The 24425-nt window shown below is 48.7% G+C and overlaps 1 protein-coding gene across 2 annotated transcripts in view; it reads left to right on the top strand.

The window, feature by feature from the left end:
• ARHGAP22 (Rho GTPase activating protein 22) overlaps positions 1–24425 on the top strand; it is a 152952-nt gene that overhangs the window by 112592 nt on the left and 15935 nt on the right. The window contains exon 4 of one of the 2 annotated variants that reach the window (XM_011231961.3): positions 13713–13889. In XM_011231961.3, the coding sequence (XP_011230263.1) occupies positions 13713–13889 (177 nt within the window). The remainder of the gene's footprint in view (positions 1–13712; positions 13890–24425) is intronic. The other variant, XM_034662844.1, reaches the window with a different exon arrangement.

The raw sequence follows: 24425 nt of genomic DNA, 5'->3' as shown, positions 1-24425 counted from the left end.
GAGGACAGTGTAGGTCAGCATGGGGACAAGGGTGGGGGGAAAGGCCAGGTGACCCCAACTTTCTGCCTGAGGTACCCGATTGCCCGGCACTGAGGTGAGAACCCAAGAGGAGGCTGGCGTGATGGACAAAGTCGTGACGATTTTCAGACGAGCCACGCTGTGCCTGGGGGACATCACACAGCTGTCGAATTGTAAAAAACTAAATTAGACTCAGCGGAAGGATACATGTGGTTGTTTGGTATCTGATTCTTAACTGGGGCAGTTTTGCTCCCCAAGGGACACTTGGCAGCATATGGAGACATTTTTTGGTGGCCAGCCTGGGAGAGAGGGGGGCAGGCTGCTACGGGCATCTCGTGGGAAGAGGCTGGGGATTATGCTTAACTTCCTTCCCTGCGCAAGACCAGCCGCCGCCCCAAGGAAGAAATACCGGTCGTGCTGAGGCGGGAAAAGTCTGCCTCTGTTGTAGTTTCGTTGAATGTGATAATAAAATAGAGCATTTAAAGAGTGCTTGTTAGGGGCCAGGTGCTAAACTAGGGGAGTATCTCCTTTCGTTCTCCCAGGTGGCCGCCAACCTAAAGTTTTCTTCACCGTCCAGGGGTGTGACGGACACTTGGGGACATGAAGTCACTGTGCTGCCCCTGGTGGAGCCGAGGGTAGGGCCAGGCTTGGGCTCAGAGCCCCGTTCAAGGAGGCCTCTGAGGCCTGCACCTGTGTCAGGAGGGGCTGGCAACACCGGGGTCACACGGACTGGTTTAACACAGGACAGGGGAAAACCCAAAACAGTAGCAAGAGACCCTCTGCTTTCATGACGCTCTTCTTCCTGAAATAATTGGCTGTTAGGATTTTTTTCTTTAACTAAAGCTAATACCCCTCTTTCCTAAGCAGCAGAGAAAAAAGTGCGCATAAATAATGGAATGCTGTAGAAAATCCCAGAGTTTGCCTTAATGACCTATTTTATCTTCCTTGCATTGCCCTCTGCTGCCAGAGAAGGTTCTCGATTATAAATAATGAGCGTGTAGTTGAACAAACCCACGTTTGAGTCCTGGCCCTTCCGCTTGTTTGCTTGTGAGCTGAATGTGTAACTTCTCAGAGCTTCAGTTTACTCACCTGTAAAATGGGCTCAGTAATACTCCTTCCTACAGTGCTCATGAGGACCCCGTGTGGCCATGCGTGTTAAGCATCTTGTGCAGTGTTTTACATATAGTAGGTCCTTAAAAGTGGTAGCAGGACTTTCATTTCATAAGATGGAGTAATAGGGACCAATTTGCTCTCTCACCTAAAACACCCCCCACACACACACAAAAGGACAAGTAATATGAAACTGGGGGTTTTTTTAGATATTTTTATTATTTATTTATTTGAGATAGAGAGCATGAGAGAGAAAGAGCACAAGCAGGGGGCAGAGGGAGAGGGAGAAGCAGACTCCCCGCTGAGCAGGGAGCCCAACGTGGGGCTCGATCCCAGGACCCTGAGATCATGACCTGAGCTGAAGGCAGATGCTTAAGCAGATGCTTAACTGACTGAACCACCCAGGCACCCCTGAAGCAGTTTTTTGTTGTTGTTGTTTTTAAAGATTTTATTTATTTCTTTGACAGAGAGACAGCCAGAGAGAGAGGGAACACAAGCGGGAGGAGTGGGAGAAGAAGGAGCAGGCTCTCCCAGCGGAGCAGGGAGCAGGGAGCCTGATGTGGGGCTCGATCCCAGGACCCTGGGATCACGCCCTGAGCCAAAGGCAGACGGTTAACAACTGAGCCACCCAGGCGCCCCACCCCTGAAAGAGTTTTTAAGATACTCAACATTAGGCAGTGAAGGGCTGTGATCCCCAAAAGATGGGAAGCAAACCAGGTGAGCCCTACACATGCCCCAGCTTACTGCCTTGAGAAAGTTCCGGCTGTAATGCAGAAAGGGGAAACCCAGGTGGAGCCCATTAGCCTCCATGCATTAAGGACACAGAGCTTAGAGATGGAGAGACCAAAGCATCTAGAGTTTTCAGGATGCAATACCCAGGGGAAAAGAGCTGCACAGAGAGAAAACTCCTCGAGAACTCATCACCATGTGCGTGTGAGGAAATGACCTGAGCCCGAGGAAAGAACCACTCGAGAGGATTCCAGGCAGCAGTGTGCCCTCTCACACAGGGCAGGGAATAGTGCCTGTCCCACGTGCCCTCCAGGAAAGCCTCATGACTCATGGGGCATTGCATAGAAAACACAAAGGGTTTTTCCCTTTGAAGTGGGGAATAATTAGCTCTCTCCTGAGTATTCTGGACCCACTTCTAAGAAACCTTAGAAGCAATTCTGTAAAGATCAAACCCTTTCCAAGTAACCTAACTTCATCCCAGAACAGGACTCAAGAATATTTAGAAGAATACACAGATGTTCAGTACCCAGCCTTTTAAGCATCACGTGTCTGACATCTAATAAAAAATACCAGGCCTGCAAAGCAGCAAGAAGAGAGGACCCACAATGAGGAGAAAAATCAATCAACTGACACCAACGTAGAAATGACACTCTTAGAATTAGCAGAGACATTAAAACGGTTTTTATAGCTGTATTCCATAGGTTCCAAAAGTGATGTAGAGACGTGAAAGCTGTTTTTAAAAAGACCCAAATCAAACTTCTAGAGATAAAACCACAACGTATGAGATAAAAATATGCTGGATAGGGGGGCGCCTGGGTGGCACAGCGGTTAAGCGTCTGCCTTCGGCTCAGGGCATGATCCCGGCGTTATGGGATCGAGCCCCACATCAGGCTCCTCTGCTATGAGCCTGCTTCTTCCTCTCCCACTCCCCCTGCTTGTGTTCCCTCTCTCGCTGGCTGTCTCTATCTCTGTCAAATAAATAAATAAAATCTTTAAAAAAAAATATGCTGGATAGGATTAATGGCAGATTAGACAGAGAAGATGATAAAAAGATCGGTAAATTGAAGATAGCAGTCAGAACTGTCTGTATTAGTTCTCTGCTGCTGTAACAAATTACGACAAACTCTGTGGCTTGAACAACAGACATGTATTATGTTCTTGCTCTGTAGGTCAGAAGCCAGTCTCCCTGGGCTTAAATCATGGCGTCAGCAGGGCTGAGTTCCTTCCGGGAGGCTCTAGGGGAGAGTCCATTTTCCTGACTTTTCTAGCTTCCAGAAGCTGCCAGTTGCTGGCTCCCTACCTCCATCTTTGAGGCTGAAAATAGCCGATTGAGCCATCGCGTTCATCACTGTCACCTGTATGTGGTCATATTTCTCTCTGACTCTCCTCCCGCTACTTTTAAAGACCCTTGTGGTTATAGTGGGCCCATCTGTATAATCCGGGGGATCTGCCTACCTTAAGGCCGGAGCAACGGAATTCCATCTGCAACCTTGATTCTCCCTTGCCCTATTTCCTAACACAGGGACAGGTCCCAGGACCTAGGAAATAGGTGTCTCCAGGGACTGTTGTTTTCCCCACCAGACCCTCCACAAATAAAACACAGAGAAAAGAGAATAATTATCAGTGAGCTGTAGGATAACTTCAGGCTGCCTAATATCCATATACTTGGAATCTCAAAATGGGAAAAGTATATTTGAGGCTGTAATGGCCCCACATTTCCCAAATTTTATGAAAACTATAAACCCAGACACCTCAGAAGCTCATCGAGTCCTTAGTTCTAGAAACATGGAGAAGACTATACGGAGGCACATCATAATCAAATTGCTCAGAAGCTGAAAAAGAAGAAAGACGCGTTACGTGCAGAGGAACCAAAATGAAGGTAGCAGCCAATGTCTCATCAGAAACGGTGCTCAGAGAACACTTACCAGGCCAGACCATATTTTGGGGCAAAACCAAGTCTTAAAGGGATTCAAGTCGTACTACGTGTGTTATCTGACCACAGTGGAATTAAAGTAGGAATCAATAACAGAAAGATTGGTGGAAAATTTCCCCAACTTGGAGACTAACACATTTCCAAATAACTCATAGATCAAAGAAGAAATCCAAAGGGAAGTTATTTGGAGTTGAAAATATTTTGAGCTGAATTAAAATAAACACGACACAACGTACCAAAATTGGGGGGGGGTTGCCTCTAAGTGGTACTTGGAACAGTATAGCACCTTTCGCTGTAAGCAGCTAGAGAAAGAAGACCCAATGAAACCCAAAGTTGACAAATGAAAAGAAGTCCTAAGGATCAGAGATGCGATCAATGAACTAGAATATACATTTGCAGACTACAGCCTATGGCTGGCTCTCTCTCTTTGGAAATAAAGTTTCACACAAACACAACTCTGCCCTTTTGCTTACATATTGTCTGCGGCTGCTTTTTAGCTGTAACAGCAGAGTGGGTGGTTATGGCAGAGACCATATGGCCTGACAACCTAACATATTTACTATCCAGCCCTTTAAAAAATTTGCTAACCAGACACACAATAAACAAAATCTGTAAACCAGAAAGCTAGGTTTTTGAGATCAAAAAAAATGGTAAGCCTTTAGCAATACTGACCAGAGGGAAAAAAGAAGGCACAAATTACCAACATCGGAAATGAGAGAGGTGACATTACTACAGATTCTCCAAATATTAAAAGGATAAGAAGGGTATATCATAGACAGCATTCCGCCTATACATTTGACAACTTAGATGAAAGAAATTCCTTGAAGAACACGAACTACCAAAGCCCCCTCAAGAAAAAATACATGTATGTATGAAAGAAGCTGGATTTGTTATTAAAGACCTTCCCGCAAAGCCAAGTCCGGGCCTAGGTGGCTCCACCATTGCATTCTGCCGAATATTTAAAGTTTGAAGCAATAGCAACTGTACACAAACTTTTCCAAAAAAATGAAAAGGTGGGAAAGGTTACCTGCTTCTTCTGTGAGACCAGCGTGATCCCAGTACCAAAACCAGACAAAGACATTCTAGGAAAAGAAAACAGCACGGGGGAGCGGGCGGACTCGTGGACAGCACCCTCAAGACAGCAGACAGAGACCGTGAGCCGGGAGCGCACGCCACCAGATATCTCATGGAACTCCGGAGCTCCGGTGTGCTCACTGGATCCAGACTAAGACCGGGAGCTCTGGGAGCGTGCGCGGGGCGGCTGGCGGCATTAGAAACACAAAGGACAGAGACGCGCCGGCCCTGGAAGTGAGGGCTGGGACACCAGGTGTGGGGTGCGCATCCCGGGATGCTGCAGGGTTGAGCAGCACCAACAGTAACAGAGTTAAAGTGGCCAGAACATCAGTGGAGAATGGTCCGCTATCCCTCTGTTCTGTGACAGAGGCTGAATTTCAGCCGCTGCTGCTCTGACTCTCAGAAGAGGCACAGCAGACTGCCAGGGAAAGCTGCCAGAGAACAAAAGCCTGGAAATACCAGCTCACAGCATGCCCATCCCCATCCCCCCTCGCAGGGGACACGGAGACTCTACCCAAACAGGGTTTTCTGAGTACCGGCAGGCAGGCCCCTCCCCCAGAAGGCAGGCTGAAAAATCAAGAAGCCCACATCCCGGGGCGCCTGGGTGGCGCAGTCATTGAGCGCCTATCTTCAGCTCAGGGCTGCCACATAAATAAATAAAATCTTTAAAGAAGAAGCCCACATCCCTAAGATCCCTATAAAACAAGGGCGCACGGCCTGGGTCCCAGTCAATAATTTGGGCTCTGGACAGCCCCGCAACCTCTCCTCATCAGAATGACGAGAAAGAGAAGCACCCCCCCAGCAAAGAAAAGACTGAGTCTGTGGCCTCTGCCACAGAACTAATGGATATGGATGTAACCAAATTGTCAGAAATGGAATTCAGAGTAACAATGGTCAAGATGATGTGTAGACTTGAAAAAAGTATTAACGAGAATGTTAATGAGAATATAGAATCTCTAAGGGCGGAAATGAGAGCGAATCTGGCAGAAATTAAAAATTCTATGAGCCAAATGCAGGCAAAACTAGAGGCTCTGACGGCCAGGGTCACGGAAGCAGAGTAACGCATTAGCGAATTGGAGGATGGGTTAGTAGAGGAAAAAACGGAAATAGAAGCTGGACTTAGAAAAATCCACGCCCACGAATGCAGGTTACGGGAGATTACTGACTCAATGAAATGATCCAATGTCAGAATCATTGGCATCCCTGAGGGGGTGGAGAAAAACAGAGTTCTACAAGAGATATTTGAACAAATTGTAGCTGAAAACTTACCTAATCTAGCGAGGGAAACAAACATTTGTGTCCAAGAGTTAGAGAGGACCCTTCCCAAGCTCAACCACGACAGACTTACGCCACGTCACGTCATAGTGCAATTCGCAAATATTAGATCCAAGGATACAGTATTGAAAGCGGCCAGGGCAAAGGAAATTTCTCACGTACCAAGGCAAAGGTATCAGAATTACGTCAGACCTGTCTACACAGACCTGGAATGAGAGAAAGATTTGGGGGGGCATTTTTAAAGCTCTTTCAGAGAAAAACATGCAGCCAAGGATCCTTTATCCAGCAAGGCTGTCATTCAGAATTGATGGAGAAATAAAGACGTTCCAGAATCACCAGTCATTAACCAATTTCATAACCACGAAACCAGCCCTACAGGAGATATTAAGGGGGGTTCTATAAAGGTAAAAAGGCCCCAAGAGTGATACAGAGCAGAAAGTCACAACCGATACAAACACAGACTTTACTGGCAACATGGCATCATTAAGATTCTATCTCTCAGTATTCAGTGCCAATGTTAATGGTTTAAATGCTCCCATAAAACGCCACAGGGTTGCAGATTGGATAAAAAGACATGACCCATCCATTTGCTGTCTACAAGAGACTCATTTTGAACCCAAAGATGCATTCAGACTTAGAGTAAGGGGATGGAGTACCATCTTCCACGCAAATGGACCTCAAAAGAAAGCTGGAGTAGCAATTCTCATATCAGATAGACTGGATTTTAAACTAGAGGCCATAGAGAGAGATACAGAAGGGCACTATATTATTCTTAAAGGAAGTATTCAACAAGTGGATATGACAATTATTAATATATATGCCCCCAACAGGGGAGCAGCAAGATACACAAGCCAACTCTTAACCAAAATAAAGAGACATATAGATAAGAACACAGTAATAGTAGGGGACCTCAACACCCCACTATCAGAAATAGACAGAACACCCTGGCAAAAACTAAGCAAAGAATCAAAGGCTTTGAATGCCATACTCGACGAGTTGGACCTCATAGATATATATAGAACACTACACCCCAGAACCAAAGAATACTCATTCTATTCAAATGCCCATGGAACATTCTCAAGAATAGATCATGCTCTGGGACACAAAACAGGTCTCAGCCAATACCAAAAGATTGAAATTATCCCCTGCATATTCTCAGACCACAACGCTCTGAAATTGGAACTCAACCACAAGGAAAAACCTGGAAGAAACTCAAACACTTGGAGGCTAAGAACCATCCTGCTCAAGAATGACTCGATAAACCAGGAAATCAAAAAACAAATTAAACAATTTATGGAGACCAACGAGAATGAATACACAACGGTCCAAAACCTATGGGATACTGCAAAGGCAGTCCTAAGGGGGAAATACATAGCCATCCAAGCCTCACTCAAAAGAATAGAAAAATCTAAAATGCAGTTTCTATATTCTCACCTCAAGAAACTGGAACAGCAACAGAGGGACAGGCCTAACCCACTGACAAGGAAGGAGTTGACCAAGATTAGAGCAGAAATCAATGAATTAGAGACCAGAACCACAGTAGAGCAGATCAACAGGACTAGAAGCTGGTTCTTTGAGAGAATCCATAAAATTGATAGACCACTGGCAAAACTTGTCCAAAAACAAAGAGAAAGGACTGAGATTATTAAAATTATGACTGAAAAGGGAGAGGTCACGACCAGCACCATTGAAATTGCAAGGATTATTAGAAACTTTTATCAACAGCTATATGCCAAAAAACTAAACAATCTGGAAGAGATGGAGGCCTTCCTGGAAACCTATAAACTACCAAGACTGAAACAGGAAGAAATAGATTTCTTAAATAGGCCAATTAACTATGAAGAAATTGAGTCAGTGATAAACAACCTTCCAAATAATAAAACTCCAGGCCCAGACGGTTTTCCTGGGGAATTCTACCAAACATTCAAAGAAGAAATAATACCTATTCTCCTAAAGCTATTTCAAAAAATAGAAACAGAAGGAAAGCTACCAAACTCATTCTATGAGGCTAATATTACCTTGATCCCCAAACCAGGCAAAGACCCCCTCAAAAAGGAGAATTACAGACCGATTTCTCTAATGAATATGGATGCCAAAATCCTCAACAAGATCCTTGCTAATAGAATCCAACAGTACATTAAAAGGATTATCCATCATGACCAAGTGGGATTCATACCTGGGATGCAAGCATGGTTCAACACTCGCAAATCAATCAATGTGATACATCATATCAACAAGAAAAGACTCAAGAACCATATGATCCTCTCAATTGATGCAGAAAAAGCATTTGACAAAATACAGCATCCTTTCCTGATTAAAACCCTTCAGAGTGTAGGAATAGAGGGTACATTTCTCAATCTCATAAAAGCCATCTATGAAAAGCCTACTGCAAGCATTATTCTCAATGGGGAAAAGCTGGAAGCCTTTCCCTTAAGATCAGGAACACGACAAGGATGCCCACTCTCGCCACTATTATTCAACATAGTACTAGAAGTCCTTGCAACAGCAATCAGAAGACAAAAAGGGATCAAAGGTATCCAAATCGGCAAAGAAGAAGTCAAACTGTCTCTCTTTGCAGATGACATGATACTCTATATGGAAAACCCAAAGGAATCCACTCCCAAACTATTAGAAGTTATAGAACAATTCAGTAAGGTGGCAGGATACAAAATCAATGCCCAGAAATCAGTTGCATTTCTATACACGAATAACGAGACTGAAGAAAGAGAAATTAGGGAATCCATCCCATTTACAATAACACCAAAAACCATGCGTTACCTTGGAATTAACTTAACCAGAGACGTAAAGGACCTATATGCTAGAAACTATAGATCACTTTTGAAAGATATTGAGGAAGACATAAAAAGATGGAAAAATATTCCATGCTCATGGATTGGAAGAATTAACATAGTTAAAATGTCCATACTACCCAGAGCAATCTACACTTTCAATGCTATCCCGATCAAAATACCGAGGACATTTTTCAAAGAACTGGAACAAATAGTCCTTAAATTTGTATGGAACCAGAAAAGGCCCCGAATCTCCAAGGAACTGTTGAAAAGGAAAAACAAAGCTGGGGGCATCACAATGCCGGATTTCGAGCTGTACTACAAAGCTGTGATCACAAAGACAGCATGGTACTGGCACAAAAACAGACACATCGACCAATGGAACAGAATAGAGAACCCAGAAATGGACCCTCGGCTCTTTGGGCAACTAATCTTTGATAAAGCAGGAAAAAACATCCGGTGGAAAAAAGACAGTCTCTTCAATAAATGGTGCTGGGAAAATTGGACAGCTACATGCAAAAGAATGAAACTTGACCACTCTCTCACACCATACACAAAAATAAACTCCAAATGGATGAAAGACCTCAATGTGAGACAGGAATCCATCAAAATTCTAGAGGAGAACATAGGCAACAACTTCTATGACATCGGCCAGAGCAACCTTTTTCACGACACATCTCCAAAGGCAAGAGAAATAAAAGATAAAATGAACTTATGGGACTTTATCAGGATAAAGAGCTTCTGCACAGCCAAGGAAACAGTCAAAAAAACTAAGAGACAGCCCACGGAATGGGAGAATATATTTGCAAAGGACACCACAGATAAAGGACTGGTATCCAAGATCTACAAAGAACTTCTCAAACTCAATACACGAGAAACAAATAAACAAATCATAAAATGGGCAGAAGATATGAACAGACACTTTTCCAATGAAGACATACAAATGGCTAACAGACACATGAAAAAATGTTCAAAATCATTAGCCATCAGGGAAATTCAAATCAAAACCACACTGAGATACCACCTTACGCCAGTTAGAATGGCAAAGATAGACAAGGCAAGAAACAACAATTGTTGGAGAGGATGTGGAGAAAGGGGATCCCTCCTACATTGTTGGTGGGAATGCAAGTTGGTACAGCCACTCTGGAAAACAGTGTGGAGGTCCCTTAAAAAGTTAAAAATTGAACTACCCTATGACCCAGCCATTGCACTACTGGGTGTTTACCCCAAAGATACAGACGTAGTAAAGAGAAGGGCCATATGCACCCCAATGTTCATAGCTGCATTGTCCACAATAGCCAAATCATGGAAGGAGCCGAGATGCCCTTCAACAGATGACTGGATTAAGAAGCTGTGGTCCATATATACAATGGAATATTACTCAGCTATCAGAAAGAACGAATTCTCAACATTTGCTGCAACATGGACGGCACTGGAGGAGATAATGCTAAGTGAAATAAGTCAAGCAGAGAAAGACAATTATCATATGATTTCTCTCATCTATGGAACATAAGAACTAGGATGATCGGTAGGGGAAGAAAGGGATAAAGAAAAGGGGGGTAATCAGAAGGGGGAATGAAACATGAGAGACTATGGACTATGAGAAACAAACTGAAGACTTCAGAGGGGAGGGGGTGGGGGAAGGGGATAGACTGGTGATGGGTAGTAAGGAGGGCACGTATTGCATGGTGCACTGGGTGTTATACGCAACTAGAAGCATCGAACTTTACATCAGAATCCGGGGATGTACTGTATGGTGACTAACATAATATAATAAAAAATCATTAAAAAATTAAAAAAAGAAAAGAAAACAGCAGACCAAAATCCCTCATGAATACAGATGAAAAATTGTCCAGCCTGAGAAAGGGCATCTACAAATCTTCTACAGCAGGCCTATTTAGTGATGAAAAACTTAGTGCTTTTGCTATCGGATCAGGAACGAGAGGATGTCTGCTCTCACCACTTACGTTCAGCATTATGTTTGAGGCTCTAGTCACTGCAATGAGATAAGAAAAAGAAACAAAAAGCACCCAGATTGGAAAGGAAGAAATAAAACTGTTTGTGCAGACGGCCACCGTCACCCGTGTGGGTGCACGGACCAGTCCGCGGAGAAAGGACAGTCTGTTCATTGAATGGTGCTGGAAAGACTGGACATGCATGCAAGAGAATGAAGTTTAGTCTGTGCCTTGCACCAGATACAAAAATTAACCCATAGACCTGAATCAAATCCTAAAACCACAAAACTTCTAGGAGAAAACTTTTATGGCCTTGTGTTAAGCAAAGATTTCTTAGATACAACACCGGAAGCACACTCCATAAAAGAAAAAAAATGGATACATTGGGCTTCACTAAAATTAAAAACTTCTGCTCTTGTAAATAACACACTTAAGAGAACAAAGAGAAAAGGCAGGGACAGGGAGAAATATTTGCAGAGCATGGATCTAATAAAGGACTTGTATCCAGAATATATAAAGAACTCTCAAAACTCAATAAGGAAAAAATGAACAATCCATTTCAAAAATGGACAAATGATTTCAACAGATATTTCACCAAACAAGATACATGCATGGCAGTGAAGTCCATAAAAAGATGTCCAAAATCATTAGTCATTTGGGAGCTGCAAATTGAAACACGATGCTCTCCCTCTGCACACGCGTCAGGGTGGCTAAGAGTGAGACTGACCACACCAAGTGCTGGTGAGAAGTGGAGTTCTAGAACTCTGGCACCCTGCCTGCGGGAACAGAGTGGGCCCTCACTTGGGAAATCAGCAGTGGCTGTTGCTTAAAAAGTTGAACATGGGTAATGAAAATATGCATGAATAAACATACACGGAAAGTGAAGCGTGCAGGCCCAGAGCGTCAGGAGGGCAGGACTCTAGGCAGGGGCCCAGCGGGCAGGAGAGCACCTGCCGACCTCTGGGCAGGATGGATCCAAGTTTGGTGGGAATTTGAATGAAGCTTATACAACTTGAGTGGCTCTGTTAAGGAAAAAGAATTTAAAACGAGAAGCCAAGATTAGGTACAAAAGTGAGTATTTAGGACAAGCAAGTAACTACAACAAATTCCTGGAGTCCTAGATCTCTTTCTTCTGAGTCATCCTGAGACACTGGTTCAGAGAAGCGTAGGTAGAGAAGCTTCCTGGTGGTATCTGGAAGCTTCCTCTCCCCGCTTTCCCTGCCTCAGTGGCAGCGCCCACACCCCGGGAATGACCGCAGGAGTCCACCGAGCCATGGGTGCCGCCTCTCTGGCCTCCGGCTCTGCTGTCTCCGCCCCTGGCTCCCCTCCCCTCCCCCTCCACAGCCCTGCTGCCCTGCGGGGATGGGGCTTGGGTGTGCAGAAGGCATCCTGGGGTCCCAGCAAGTTTGTCTCCTTGCTGGCCACCCTCCTGAGCGTCGGGCCACACAGGCCTCTCCAGGCCAGCCCTGCTCGGTGCCCCCCCGCAGTGAGGCCACACCCCACCCGTGCTCTGGCTCTCAGAGCACTCTCCTCCGCTTCCTGGTCCTTGGGGGCTTTGGCGGGACCGCATTAGACCGGCCCCTGCAGACTGCCTTGTCCGTGAGGGGTGACGAGCATGGGGTGGGTCAGAGCCTAGAGCGGGGGACTTGGAATCCCAGGCTCCACGAAGTGGCTGTGTGGGTTCAAGCAAGGTCCGTAATCGCTCTGTGGCTCCCCTTCCTTGTCTAAAAATGCAGAAAGTAGTAGTACCTCCTTCCACAGCGTCTTTGTGGAGAGGAAAGAATCCTAGGAGGGCTAGTGTGTCTGTCAGTTTTGCCCCCTTAAGCGTCTGCAGCTTCTAGAAGAGCCCCAGGCAGGAACCAAGTACTCGGGAAGCACTTGCTCCCGTCTGGTCTCCGTCCCGGGGCTGTGGGTTCTAGCAGGGGGTGTCCTGGGTCTCACAGTTCTCCCTCACTGCTGTCCCAGCCCCTTGAGAACCCGGGTCTCGGGGACTCACAGCCAGTGTGGACAGTCCTGCTTAGGGCTCTGCGGCCGGGAGCAAGCACATGGGGGAGATAGGTATTGCAGGATGTTGGGGACGAACAACGACGGACGAGATCATTCTTGAACACCCTTAAATCACCTGTAAAGCTCAGTGGAACTGGGTTTTGTGTACATCCAAGATCCGTTCACTTACACATGAAAATGTAAGAACCACTGGAGCTACTTAGGGAAAAAGTCACTTAATGAGCATCGGTCTGAGCTTTCCCACCTTCTGCCTTGACGTAACGATCCACTGTCTCGCTGTGAGCAGGCGCAGGTGGAGAATTCTGGAGCATTTGCTCCATGCTGGTGTCCTGGCAAGCCTCGGTAAGGTTACTGCTTACGGACAATCAGGTCTCATCCTCAGGCTGTAATGTCAGAGCCTAAGTTAAAAGCATATAGTGATGTTGCACTGTGTGCCTAGGAGGCCGAGAGCTGATTTAAAACGAAATATAGAGTGAGGCTACTCCGGGTTCTGTACCTCTCCCAGCCAGGGGGCTCTGATGATTTCCTTATTGATGTGGAAATGCAGCAAAGACCAAAGGACAACACTGAAACCTGGAAGGGCCCCAGGAAGTGTGAAAGGGGTAGGTGGGCCCGGGGAGGGGGGGCGGGGTTGCTGCCAAAACAGAAGCAGAAGCCTGGCCATTGCGGCCTGGTTTGGGAGAGGCGGCCTCCTCCCACCGCCCTGAAGAAGAGGCTCCCTGGTGCGGGGGGCGGGGGGGGGGAGTGCTGTGGGATGAGCATCCGCCGTCTGGTTGCTGTCACACGGGTCCTTGCAGTAAGCCTGTGTCTCCTGTCTTGCAGGTGGTGCCGGGGAGCGGGAGAAGGTGCCGGCCAGCCCCGAGGCGCTCCTGCTCCTGGCCAGCTCCCAGCGCGACATGGAGGACTGGGTGCAGGCCATCCGCCGGGTCATCTGGGTCCCCCGTGGCGGAGGTACTGCCCATAGACCGCATACTCACCCTCTAGAACCCTTGCCTTCAGGTAATCAGGCCCCCCACGCCGCCCTGCGCCTGCAGGACCCCTCTCGCTCGGGGCTCACTGGCTACGGCAGGCGGCCCTGCCGGCCTCGTGTGCTGCCAGCCCCCAAGAGTCACGCCTCCCAAGCGCCAGGGAGGCGGCGGCAGGGGGCCTTGGGGCCACTCTTCAAAACGTGCCCTCCTCCAAGAAGAATCCTGAGGCAGGGGCGTGCACCCAGAGCCCTGCTGGGCAGTAGGCGGTCGTGAGGTGGGTGCACTAGGCCCGGGGTCCTTCCCACTGCAGCCACATGGGGCCCCTGCGCTGCCCACACAGCCTGCTCGCCGGTCCTGATCTGACAGCAGTGGCTTCCACCTTGATTAAGAACACTTATTGGGTGTCTGAGACGTACCCAGTCGTATTCCAGGCACTAGGAATTCAGTGACAGACAAAATAGAGGATTCCTCCCCTGTGCCCCCCCATCCATTGTTCAGCGGGAGACAGACGACAGGCAAGTAAAGGTGCCACATCACGTTGAGTAGAGAGAGATGTAATGAAGTAAAGCTCAGTAGGAGGACGAGGGATGCTGTGTTAGATGCTGTAGCCCAGCCAGCTCGATGAGGTGGCCAGGAGAGCTGCGTGAGGAGCATTCAGGCGGAGGAGGCAGCCAGTGCAAAGGCCCTGAGGTAGGAATGAGTGATATGAACAGAGGGACTCAGGAAGGGCAGTGGGTCTGAGGAAGTAGGACTGGAGAGTGAAGGATGTGGGGCACGAGAGGTCACCGAGGCCTTGGGGACATGGTGGGGATCTCAGATTCTGTGCTAAATCAATGGGGTGCCAAGGAGGGCTCTGAGCAGGAGACAGACACGACCTGACTCAGATTTATAAAGGGTCCTCTGGCCGCCACATGAGGGGTGGAGCATCGAGAGACAAGCGTGGACGCAGCAGGCTGAGACAGCCCTCAGACCTGGGTGACAGGGGCCCAGGCTGGCATGGGAGTGGAGGAGACAGTGAAGAGAGGCAAGCAGCAGGTGTGTTCTGCAGAGGGGCCTCCAGGCTTTGTTGAGGGACCTGGGGTGCGAGAGCAAGGAAGGATGGCCCCCGGCCATGCGGTTGCTGTCGCTGTAAGTTAGTGTCCCTCTGCAGTCATCAGGAAAGAGCTTTTAGGGGGCGCCTGGGTGGCACAGCGGTTAGGCGTCTGCCTTCGGCTCAGGGCGTGATCCCGGCGTTATGGGATCGAGCCCCACATCAGGCTCCTCTGCTGTGAGCCTGCTTCTTCCTCTCCCACTCCCCCTGCTTGTGTTCCCTCTTTCGCTGGCTGTCTCTATCTCTGTCAAATAAATAAATAAAATCTTTAAAAAAAAAAAAAAAAAAAAAAAAAAAGGAAAGAGCTTTTAGAAGGGGTCGCCGTGCTGGCCAGGCTAGGGCCACCAAACTCCCTGCTGAGTGTGGGGACCAGGAGCTGCTGGCCTGTGACCATCCGAGCCGTGGATGTCCTCTCTCCCGTACACAGTGTCTGAGTGGTGTACAGGTGGGGGCAGAAGCTCCCCTGCGGGGCTCGGAGCCCATCTCCAGACCCTGGGTGCCCTATAGGCCGAGCCCCTTCCTCACGCCTCGCCTCGCCATCTCTCCTCTGCCATCGCTGGCTGGGCCTGCCCGACCGCCTTTCCTGGAGCCAGGAGTCCTCACGGAGAAGAGTCGATAGAACTTCCAAAGTCAGGTGCTCTCCTGCGCGTCATAAATAGCCGCACGCTGTTAGCCACGGCCTCCCTGCCCCTGATGACTGCAGCAACTCTGACCCCAGACCCAAGCCCACCCAGGGATTTCTGCAGCCTCCGCAGACTTCCTTCAGTGCAGGGTGGTTGAAACCGAACCCACGGAACGAAGTAGAGCCCAGAGACAGACCCTCGTGCAGCTGGACCTTGATTATGACAGGCGCTGCCTTTGAACGCCGGGGAAAGAACATCCTCGTGACCTTGGGGCAGAGAGACATTGTTTGCAGGAGTCCCGAAAGTCCTTAATCTTGTAGGAAAAGGTTGATGAATTGTCCTCCACAGAATGAAGAGCGGTCTGTTCTTAAAAAGCAGATTAGGAAAATGACAAGACAAGCTTACAGGGTGGGAGAGGGTGTTGCCGCGCACGCGACCATCGGACGGCTTCCTCCTTCAACTCCTGCACGTTAGTAACGCAGGGACAGACGCCAGCAGCAGCTCGGGCAGGGGACCAGAACCGGCCCTACACCAGAACAGAGGCGCTCGTGACCAGAGAGCACAGGCAGTGGCTCTCGGCCTCACTAGTGATCAGGCAGGTGTGCGTGAAAGCACTACACCCGCCAGAAAGACTCCGCGAAGAAGGTGGGTGGTTCCCAGGGGTGACGAGGACAGAGAGCTCCAGGCGCCTGCGCGGCCTACTGGGGAAACCTGCAGCATCTGCGACAGTCGATGCTACGCACACCTAGGCCCCAGCAGCTCCGCTGCTACACTCCTCCCGGTTGGAAATCTGCACACACAGGGGCGCCCGGCGGGCGCGGTCAGTTAAGGGTCCGACTCTGGACTTTGGCTCAGGTCCTGATCTCAGGGTCGTGAGATCAAGCCCCACATCCAGCTCTGCACTTAGTGTGGAGTCTGCTTGAGATTCTCTCTCTCCCTCTGCTCCTCTCCCCACCTGCGCTCTCTCTCTCTCTTCCTCTCTCTCTCCAAAAAAAATAAAATAAAAAAGTGCACGTGACGTATACACGTCACGTGTTCCCAGTAGCCTTACCCACGATGGCCTGACGCTAACACACTGGATAACTAAAGATGGTTTGTTCTCGCAGCAGAAACCCTACAGCAATGAGAAAGAATTAACTACAGCTCCACCTGGCAACATGCATGAATCTTAAAAACATATCGAGGGACTAGGGAGGCCCAGTAGCATGCTGTAGGTATGATTCCATTTCTATAAAGTTGAAAAATAGGGCAGAAGGAAACTATTATTTGGGGATAGGTCATGAGGCTCCAGAAAGAAAGACCGAGAAATGAATGCCATAAAAGCCAGGATCGTGGTCCTAGTTACACAGGCATTCATTTTACAATAATGTGTAATCTGTACACGTATGCCTTAAGTACGTTTCTGGATGTACACATATTTCAATATATAAAATATATTTTAAAAAAGAGAGAGAAACTAAAGGCCGAAGAGGCTACGTAATTTGCCCAAGATAACCCAGCCCATCAGGGAGCAAAGTTGAGAAACAAAGGCAGGTGTTGTGAGCCCAGACGCCGCCGTGCTTTGACTCAGACCGCGCAGGATGCTGGCACAGCCAGTCTACACAGGGAGCCGGCTTCCGGCCACAAGTCTATGTCTCTCTCTGTCTTTCTCTCACCCCCTCCTTCCCCCCACTCCTCCTCTGTGCTTCCACACAACTGGGACTCTTTGCAGAGTCCCACGTAGAACCCAGATCCATCCCTCCCTCTGCCCCCCCCCCAGCGTTTATCAAATTTCTCAGGCTGCGTGCTGAAGAAAGTGTAAGAATTAAAACAGGAACCATCATCAAAGGCGCTTATCTGCTTTCTACCCGAAGCGTAGAGGAAACACAGAAATCCCAGGGGTTAGCGATGGCAGACATGTCTGGGCAAGCCGTGGGCACTCGCAGGTGGGCGCGGTCAGCCTCAGCAGCTTTCCTGGCAAAGCTGTTATTAGCCTGGCTTCCCCTGGAAAGGAGGCTTAGAAAGGAGGCTTCTTTCACTGTTAATCACGGAGTCCGTGAGCCCTTTCAAGCATGTTTGTTCTGGCCAAGAGTGGGCCACCTCTGACAGACGGGAATGGGCAGTGTGCCTGCTGCAGTCAGGGGAGAGCCGGCTGTCCCCACAGAGAAAACGCGGGGGTAGACACACAGGGTCAGTGGAGCCTGTTACCGCTGATGGCCTGCCCTGAGGTGGCCCTGACTGTGGTACCTCTTGTCTGGGCATTCATTCATTCATTCATTCCGCCAGTCATTCATTCACTTGGGAATGTGTTCTAGGGGCTGGGGATACGGCAGTGAGCAGGACAAACAAGGTCCCTGCCCTCCCTCATGAAGTGCCCATTCTAGAAGAGAAACCAGGGAACAAGAACGATAAGGAAGCCCGTTGCAGTTTAGATGACAGTGAGCTCAGTGGAGAAAGATGAGGTGGGGAGAGCAAGCAAGAATGATGGGGGACAGAGTTTCATGACCTTTGAGTAAGATGAAAGGGTGAAGTACACGCATATTTGGGCAGAGAGTTTTGAAAGCAGAGGCAGCAGTGTCCATGTTGGAAGAGCAACAAGGAAGCCAGTGTGCCCGGAGCAGAGTCCGCGGAGAGGAAGAGAGCAGGAAACGGGTCAGAGAGGCAATGGGGAATAAATCAGTAGAGCCTTGTCATGGTGACACGGACTTTTCCTGAGTACCTTGGTGCCATGGGTGGGTTTTGAACAAAGAATGGCGGAGCCTGACTTGGGTTCTAACAGGATCCCTTTGGCCACGTGTTGAGAATAGGTCAAACAAGGCAAGGACAGAAACAGGGAAATCAGTTAGGAGTTCCTTATTCAATAATGCCAGTGAGAGATGATAGCAGCTTGGTCCTGGATGGTACTGGTGATGAGAGGTAATTGAATTCTTGATATATTTTAAGGTAAAAGTAGTACTATTTCCCTGCTGGAAAGGAAGAAAGGTATACGAGAAAGAGTAAAGGCAAGGGTAATCCCAAGGCGTTTTGATCTAGGCAACTGGAAGGATAGATTAGCCATTAACTGAGATGAGAAAGACCACAGGAAGTGCAGTGTTTGGAATGAAGATTGAGAGATCACACTGGGGCTTAATCTGAGATACCTGTTAAAGACTGAAATTTAAATGTCCAGCAGGCAGTTAAACATTACAGTCGAGAGAATTGGAGAGAGGACTGGATTGGAGAGAGAATTTAGAGGCTTTTGCCACACAGATGGGATTTGAAGCCATGAGGCTGGACGAGACACCATGGAGCAAGTGTAGGGACAGCAGAGGATGAGGACTGAGCCCTGAGCTGCTCCCAGGTGAGATGTCAGGGGCTGAGGAGGAGCCAGGAGAGGGGGCTCAGAAGTAAAGGAGAGGAGCCAGGAGGGAGTTGGGGATCCAGAGCCAAATGAAGAGAACGTCTAGGGAAGAAGGAGCAGTGACAACATGCACTGTCGACAGATCAACCAGAAGAGAATGGACACTGAGCACAGTTCCCCACTGACTTGGGCACCTGTGGTTCTGGTGGAGTGCTGGCGATAAAGCCTGAGAATCGTGGGTTTGTGAGAAGGGATAAGAGGAGGGGACTTGGAGTGTGAGGATAACCAATTGTTTCAAGATGTTTGCTGTAAAGGGAAAGAGAAATGGAACAGTAGTTGGAGGGGAAGGCAGGTAAAAAGAGGTTTGCTTTGTTGTTATTGTTTTGTTTTTTCAAGTTAGAAGATAAAACACCAATGTGAAAGGTTGATGGTACAGCACAGGGAGAGAAGTATTACTGGAGCACCAATAATCTTGTGGATCTAGATGCAAAGTTCCTCGACAAAATGCTTACAAATCGAATCCAGCAATATATGCAAGGATCGTACACCGTGAGCAAAGGAGATTTACCCCAGGAATGCAAGGGTGGTTTAACACCTGAAAATCAACAACTGTAATACATCAATAGAAGAAAAGACAAAAACCACATGTTCAACTCAGTAGACTCAGAAAAAGCATTTAATAAATTCTGACACCCTCTCATGATAAAAACATAGAGGGGCCTAGGGATAGGGATAGAAAGGAACTTCCTCAACTTGATAAAGAGTATTGACAAAAAACCCACAGGCAACATCATACTTATGGAGGAAGAGTGGATCCTTCTGCTCTGAGATCAGGAAGAGGAAGATATGGATTCTCACTTTTCTCACTTCTATTCAGCACTGTACTGGAGTTCTAGCCAGAACAATTAGACAAGAAAATGACATAAAATACATCCAGATTAGAAAGGAAGAAAGAAGTAAATGTATCTCGTATTTACAGATAACATGATCTCATGTACAGAAAATCTTAAGAAATCCACTAGAAAACAATAAGAAGTCATAAAAAATTTCAAGACTGCCGGATATAAAGTCAGTCAGTACACACAAATCAATTGTATATTTGTTCAGGGGTAATGAGCAAACTGAAAATGAAATTAAGACAACTTATTTACAGTAGTATCCCAAAGAAGAGAATACTAAGTGGGCGCCTGGGTGGCTCAGTCAGTTAAGTGTCTGCCTTTGCCTCAGTTCATGATCTTGGGGTCCTGGGATAGAGTCCTGCATCAGCCTCCCTGCTCAGCAGGGAGTCTGCTCCCTCTGCCCTTCACCCTGCTCATGTGCACTCTCCCTCTCTCTCTCTCTCTCTCTCACTCTTACTCTTTTGCTCTCTCAAATAGATAAAATCTTTTAAAAAAAAGAGAATACTAAGTAACACAAGAAGTATAAAACTTACTACCCTGAAAGTGACAAAACATTGTTGAAAGAAACTGAAACAGACCTAAATAAATGGAAAGACATCCCATGTTCATGGATCAGAAAACTTGATCTTGTGAAGAGGGTAACGCTTTCCTGTAGATCTCTGGACTTCTGGGCCCAGCTCTAGGAACAGAGGCAGCAGCTCCTAGCCGGCTTGCTGTGAGAGGAGAGAGGACGGACCCACAGAGTAGCCAGGGCTGCCTGGCATCTAGCAGGTGCTTGCATGGGTATCTGGAGAGGACTGCAAGCCCTCAGAGGTGGGTCTGGTGTGCACAGGAAGGTGCTTGGCGACACCAGTTGCACTGATGGGTGAGAGGAGGCAGAGTGAGCACAGATTTCAGCACTGGGCTGTGGTCTCATGTGATCTGGCTCTGCCCTTTGCTTTTGTGACCCTGGGTATGCCAGTTAACCTACTCTGTGTCTTTTTCTGCAAAATGGGAAGAAGAGTATTTTCTCTGAAGGATTGTCATGGGAATTAAGAGAGAAGATCTATGCAAAATGCTCAGCACTCTATTTTTTAATAACAGTGGATTTCTTTTTTTTTTTTTAACATTTTGTTTATTTGACGGAGAGAGAGAGAGAGAGAGCACAAGCAGGGGGAGCAGCAGGTAGAGGGAGAAGCAGGCTCCCCACTCAGCAGGGAGCCTGATGCAGAGTTCGATCCCAGGATTCTGGGATCATGACCTGAACCGAAGGCAGACACTTAAAGGACTGAGTCACCCAGGTGCACTCTCAGTACTAAGTAGCCCTGACTCATTGAGCAAACACAACATCTGCCCTCTGCAGGCCGGGACGAGGTAGGGCAAGAGAGATCAGAGGGAGCTTCTACCCCACTCCCCAGGCGGCCACTAAGCAGGAAAGTAAATCAGGAGGCCCAGAGCAGTGGTTCTCAAGTGTTCGCTAGCCTCAGAGTCACCTGGACGAAGGCCTGTGAGAATAGACGGCTGGCTCCCCCCCGCCCCCGCCACCCGCCACCGCAGGCTTCCAGCTCACGTGGCACCCGAGAATTTGTATTTTGAACAAGCTCGTAGGTGCCTCTGGTGTTGCTGGTCTGGGGCCCACATTCTGTAAACCTGTGTTTTAGAAGGTGGTGAGTGCTATCAAAAGAAATGCAAACAGCGGTTTTAAATACAGTGATGAGGGCAGGACATTCAAAGAGCATTGGGAGGTCTGGTGGAGGCAACCAGCAGAGCACGTCTGATGTGATATTGAACCCTCATGGACGCAGGTAGGCTCAGGCGAGGGACAGGGCAGGTGGGAAGGAGCCTGCTGCCCAGGCCTCCTGCGCCCTGTTCAAGGCACTTAGGCTCTCCTTCCAAGTGGAGGCGGGTGTGGAGGGGGGGGCTTTGGAGGGCTTTGGGCTGAGGAATGATGGCATTTGATCTACGGCTGAAAAGGGCCATTCTGACTGCTGACCCCTCCCCAGGGACAATGACGAGGCAAAGCCAGGACACAGATATTCAGGCTTCTCCAGGCAAGAGCCAAGTGTGCTTTCGCTCCGGTGGGTGGCAGTGAAAGTAACCGCTTTGAGTCTGTTTTGAAAGTAGGACCAACAAGCCCTGGATGGGGGTGTGAGAGAGCCATCGGGGGGCTGGCAGGTGGGCTCTGAGAGGTCCTACTGAGGGTCCTTGGGGACAGAGCTGTCGTTAACCAAGAGGAGGAGACTCAGCATGTTTGGGAGGATAGGGCAAGACAGCAGTTCCATTTGGACACATTTGAGTTTGAGGGGTCTGTTTGTCATTCAGCCAGGACAGGGCTGCCTGGGCAGCTGGATGCGGGAGTCTGGGGCTTGGCGCTCTCTGGTAACACAGTAACTGTCCCACTCACAGACCAGCAGCCACTGCCTAGCACAGCCCATGTGGTCAAGTTAGACCTGCCAGAATCCTCTCTACTACCCCCCCCCAATTCCCCAGACAGATGGAAGTGGGCAGGTGCCCTCCCTGTAGAAGGCTCTGGACTCCAATGGGCACTGCCATATGAGCTCTAGTTTATGCCCTGGCCAGGATGACACCCATCCCATGACGGGGGCGGGGGTGCAGATTTTTAGTTGTGGGGCCTGGTAGGGGTGGGTATTCAGAGATAGTCGTAAAATGGTCCTCTTGGGGCCGGGCCAGGAAGCTGAGAAGCTGAGGGTCTGCCCTCTCAAACAAGTACCTCCCACAGATGCGAGAACCGAAGCTCAGGAGGAGAAAGCAAGTCAGCCCCAGAGCCCACGTGTCCCCTGGGAGGGTCCCCCTGCTCCCAGAGTAGGTGCCTTCAACTGAGCCCTTGGGCCCTTCTCTTTAAGGTGGACAGGGCTGCTCAGACCCAGGGGGTCCCTGGGCCGTGGGAGCTCCAGGTTTTTCTGGCAGGTGTAGGGCAGGGCATTCCTGGCCTTGTGGCCCTCACTGGCATCATGAAATTCCCTTCCTCCCTTCCTGTATTGGTGAACTCTGGGAAGGGAGTGCACTGAACCCTTCCCCACAGCCCAGGGCTAAGGAGGACGTCAGCTCCCACCCCCACACTAGCCTCCCGGCCGGGACCAGGGAGCCTCAGGATTGAAGTGGGCACCAAAAAACTCAGTAATCAAGATAAACGTTTTATTGTAATTTTTTTGGTAATATTTTTTAAATGAAAATTAGTGCAAAAAGTCCATTATGTTAGTTTCTTATTGCTGCTCGACAGATTGCCACAACAGAAATTTATCTTCGCACAGTTCTGGAGGTCAGAAGTCAGAACTGAGTCTTACAGAGCTAAAATCAAGGTGTTGGCAGGGTCTGTTCCTTCTGGGGGCTCTTGGGAGACCCCTGTTCCTTGCCTCTGCACCTTCTAGACGCTGCCCACCTTCCCTGGTGGTGGCCCCATCACTGAGGTCCCCGCTTCACTCCTTACGTCACTACCTCTTCTGTAGTCACACTTCCCTCTGCCTCCCTTCTCTGAAGCCGACCTGGATGACCCAGTATGATCTCCATCCTTAGTTCAGTCATGTCCACCCAGTACCTTTTATTAGGTAAGGTAACACAGTCACAGGTCCCAGGGATTAGGTTGTGGACATTTTAGGGGGGATCATTGTTTAGCCTACAACACCCACGATAAATATCAACATTTTAAATAAAGACAGGATCCGTGGGGTTAGGGTGAGGCACTCGTGAAATCTGTGCAAGAGCAGGGTTGGAGCCTGTCACTACTTAAAATTCTGATAACTCATTCATCATGGATTTTTTTTTGCATTTATTTGTATTTTTAAAAATATTGCAATAGAATGTTTATCTTACTAAGTTTTTGACACCTCCTTAAATTCTGCGCCTGCGGTAAGTGCCTCATATTTCCTCATGCTAGCCCCAGCCCTGCTTAGTAGAGCAAGAAGAGGGGCCCTGCCCCACACACTCAGCTTTGGGATAAGCCCCCCACCCCTTCCAGCCGCAGGGCTCCCCTAAGCCCCTCCCTTACAGAATTCTGCCCCCAGGCTCCTGTGGACCTCTCTTCCTCCTGCCTGGTGTTGCAAAGCCCCCAGCTCTGCTTTGCTTTACACGTACCCTCCTGGTTTTTCCCTGAGGCTGCTATCCATCCCACTCTTGAGACTTTGAGTGTGGGATCATGGGCTCATTTCACTGGGACAGCATCCTGCCCCGGAAAGAACGCATCTCTGCAGAAAGGTAATTTAGGTCTGGAGGGACGGTCTGTCCACTTCCTAGCTGTGTGACCTCAGGCAAATTATATAACTGCTCTAGGCTTTAGCAGCCACGTCTGTAAAATGGGGACACTGATACTCAGCTCTCAGGGCTGCACAAGACACCCGACTTGAAGTCCCAAGCACCAGCTCTGAAGCTAGGAGCCCAGCTGTAGATCCGAGCTCGGCATCCCCCCCCCCACCTTTGGGTGACCCAGATGAATTACCTGAGCGTCCTGGGCCTCCGCTGCCCCACCTGGAGCCCCTGCCTCCCAGCCTGCGGGGAACGGGGGCTGCTAGAGCGAGTCCTCGTGCCCCCGCAGGAAGGGACCCTGGCTGGGAGCTGCCGCTGGCATTCATTACCCCGGAGTATCCTCGCGCACTCGGGGAAAGCGGGTGAGACTCCGGCACCGGAGCCCTTCCCGAGGCCC

The sequence above is a fragment of the Ailuropoda melanoleuca genome, chromosome 6, assembly GCF_002007445.2.
Source record: "Ailuropoda melanoleuca isolate Jingjing chromosome 6, ASM200744v2, whole genome shotgun sequence".
In the NCBI taxonomy this organism is placed as follows: Eukaryota; Metazoa; Chordata; class Mammalia; order Carnivora; family Ursidae; genus Ailuropoda; species Ailuropoda melanoleuca.
The sequence above is the reverse complement of the archived record's forward strand: the minus strand, read 5'-3'. Positions and strand labels throughout refer to the sequence as shown.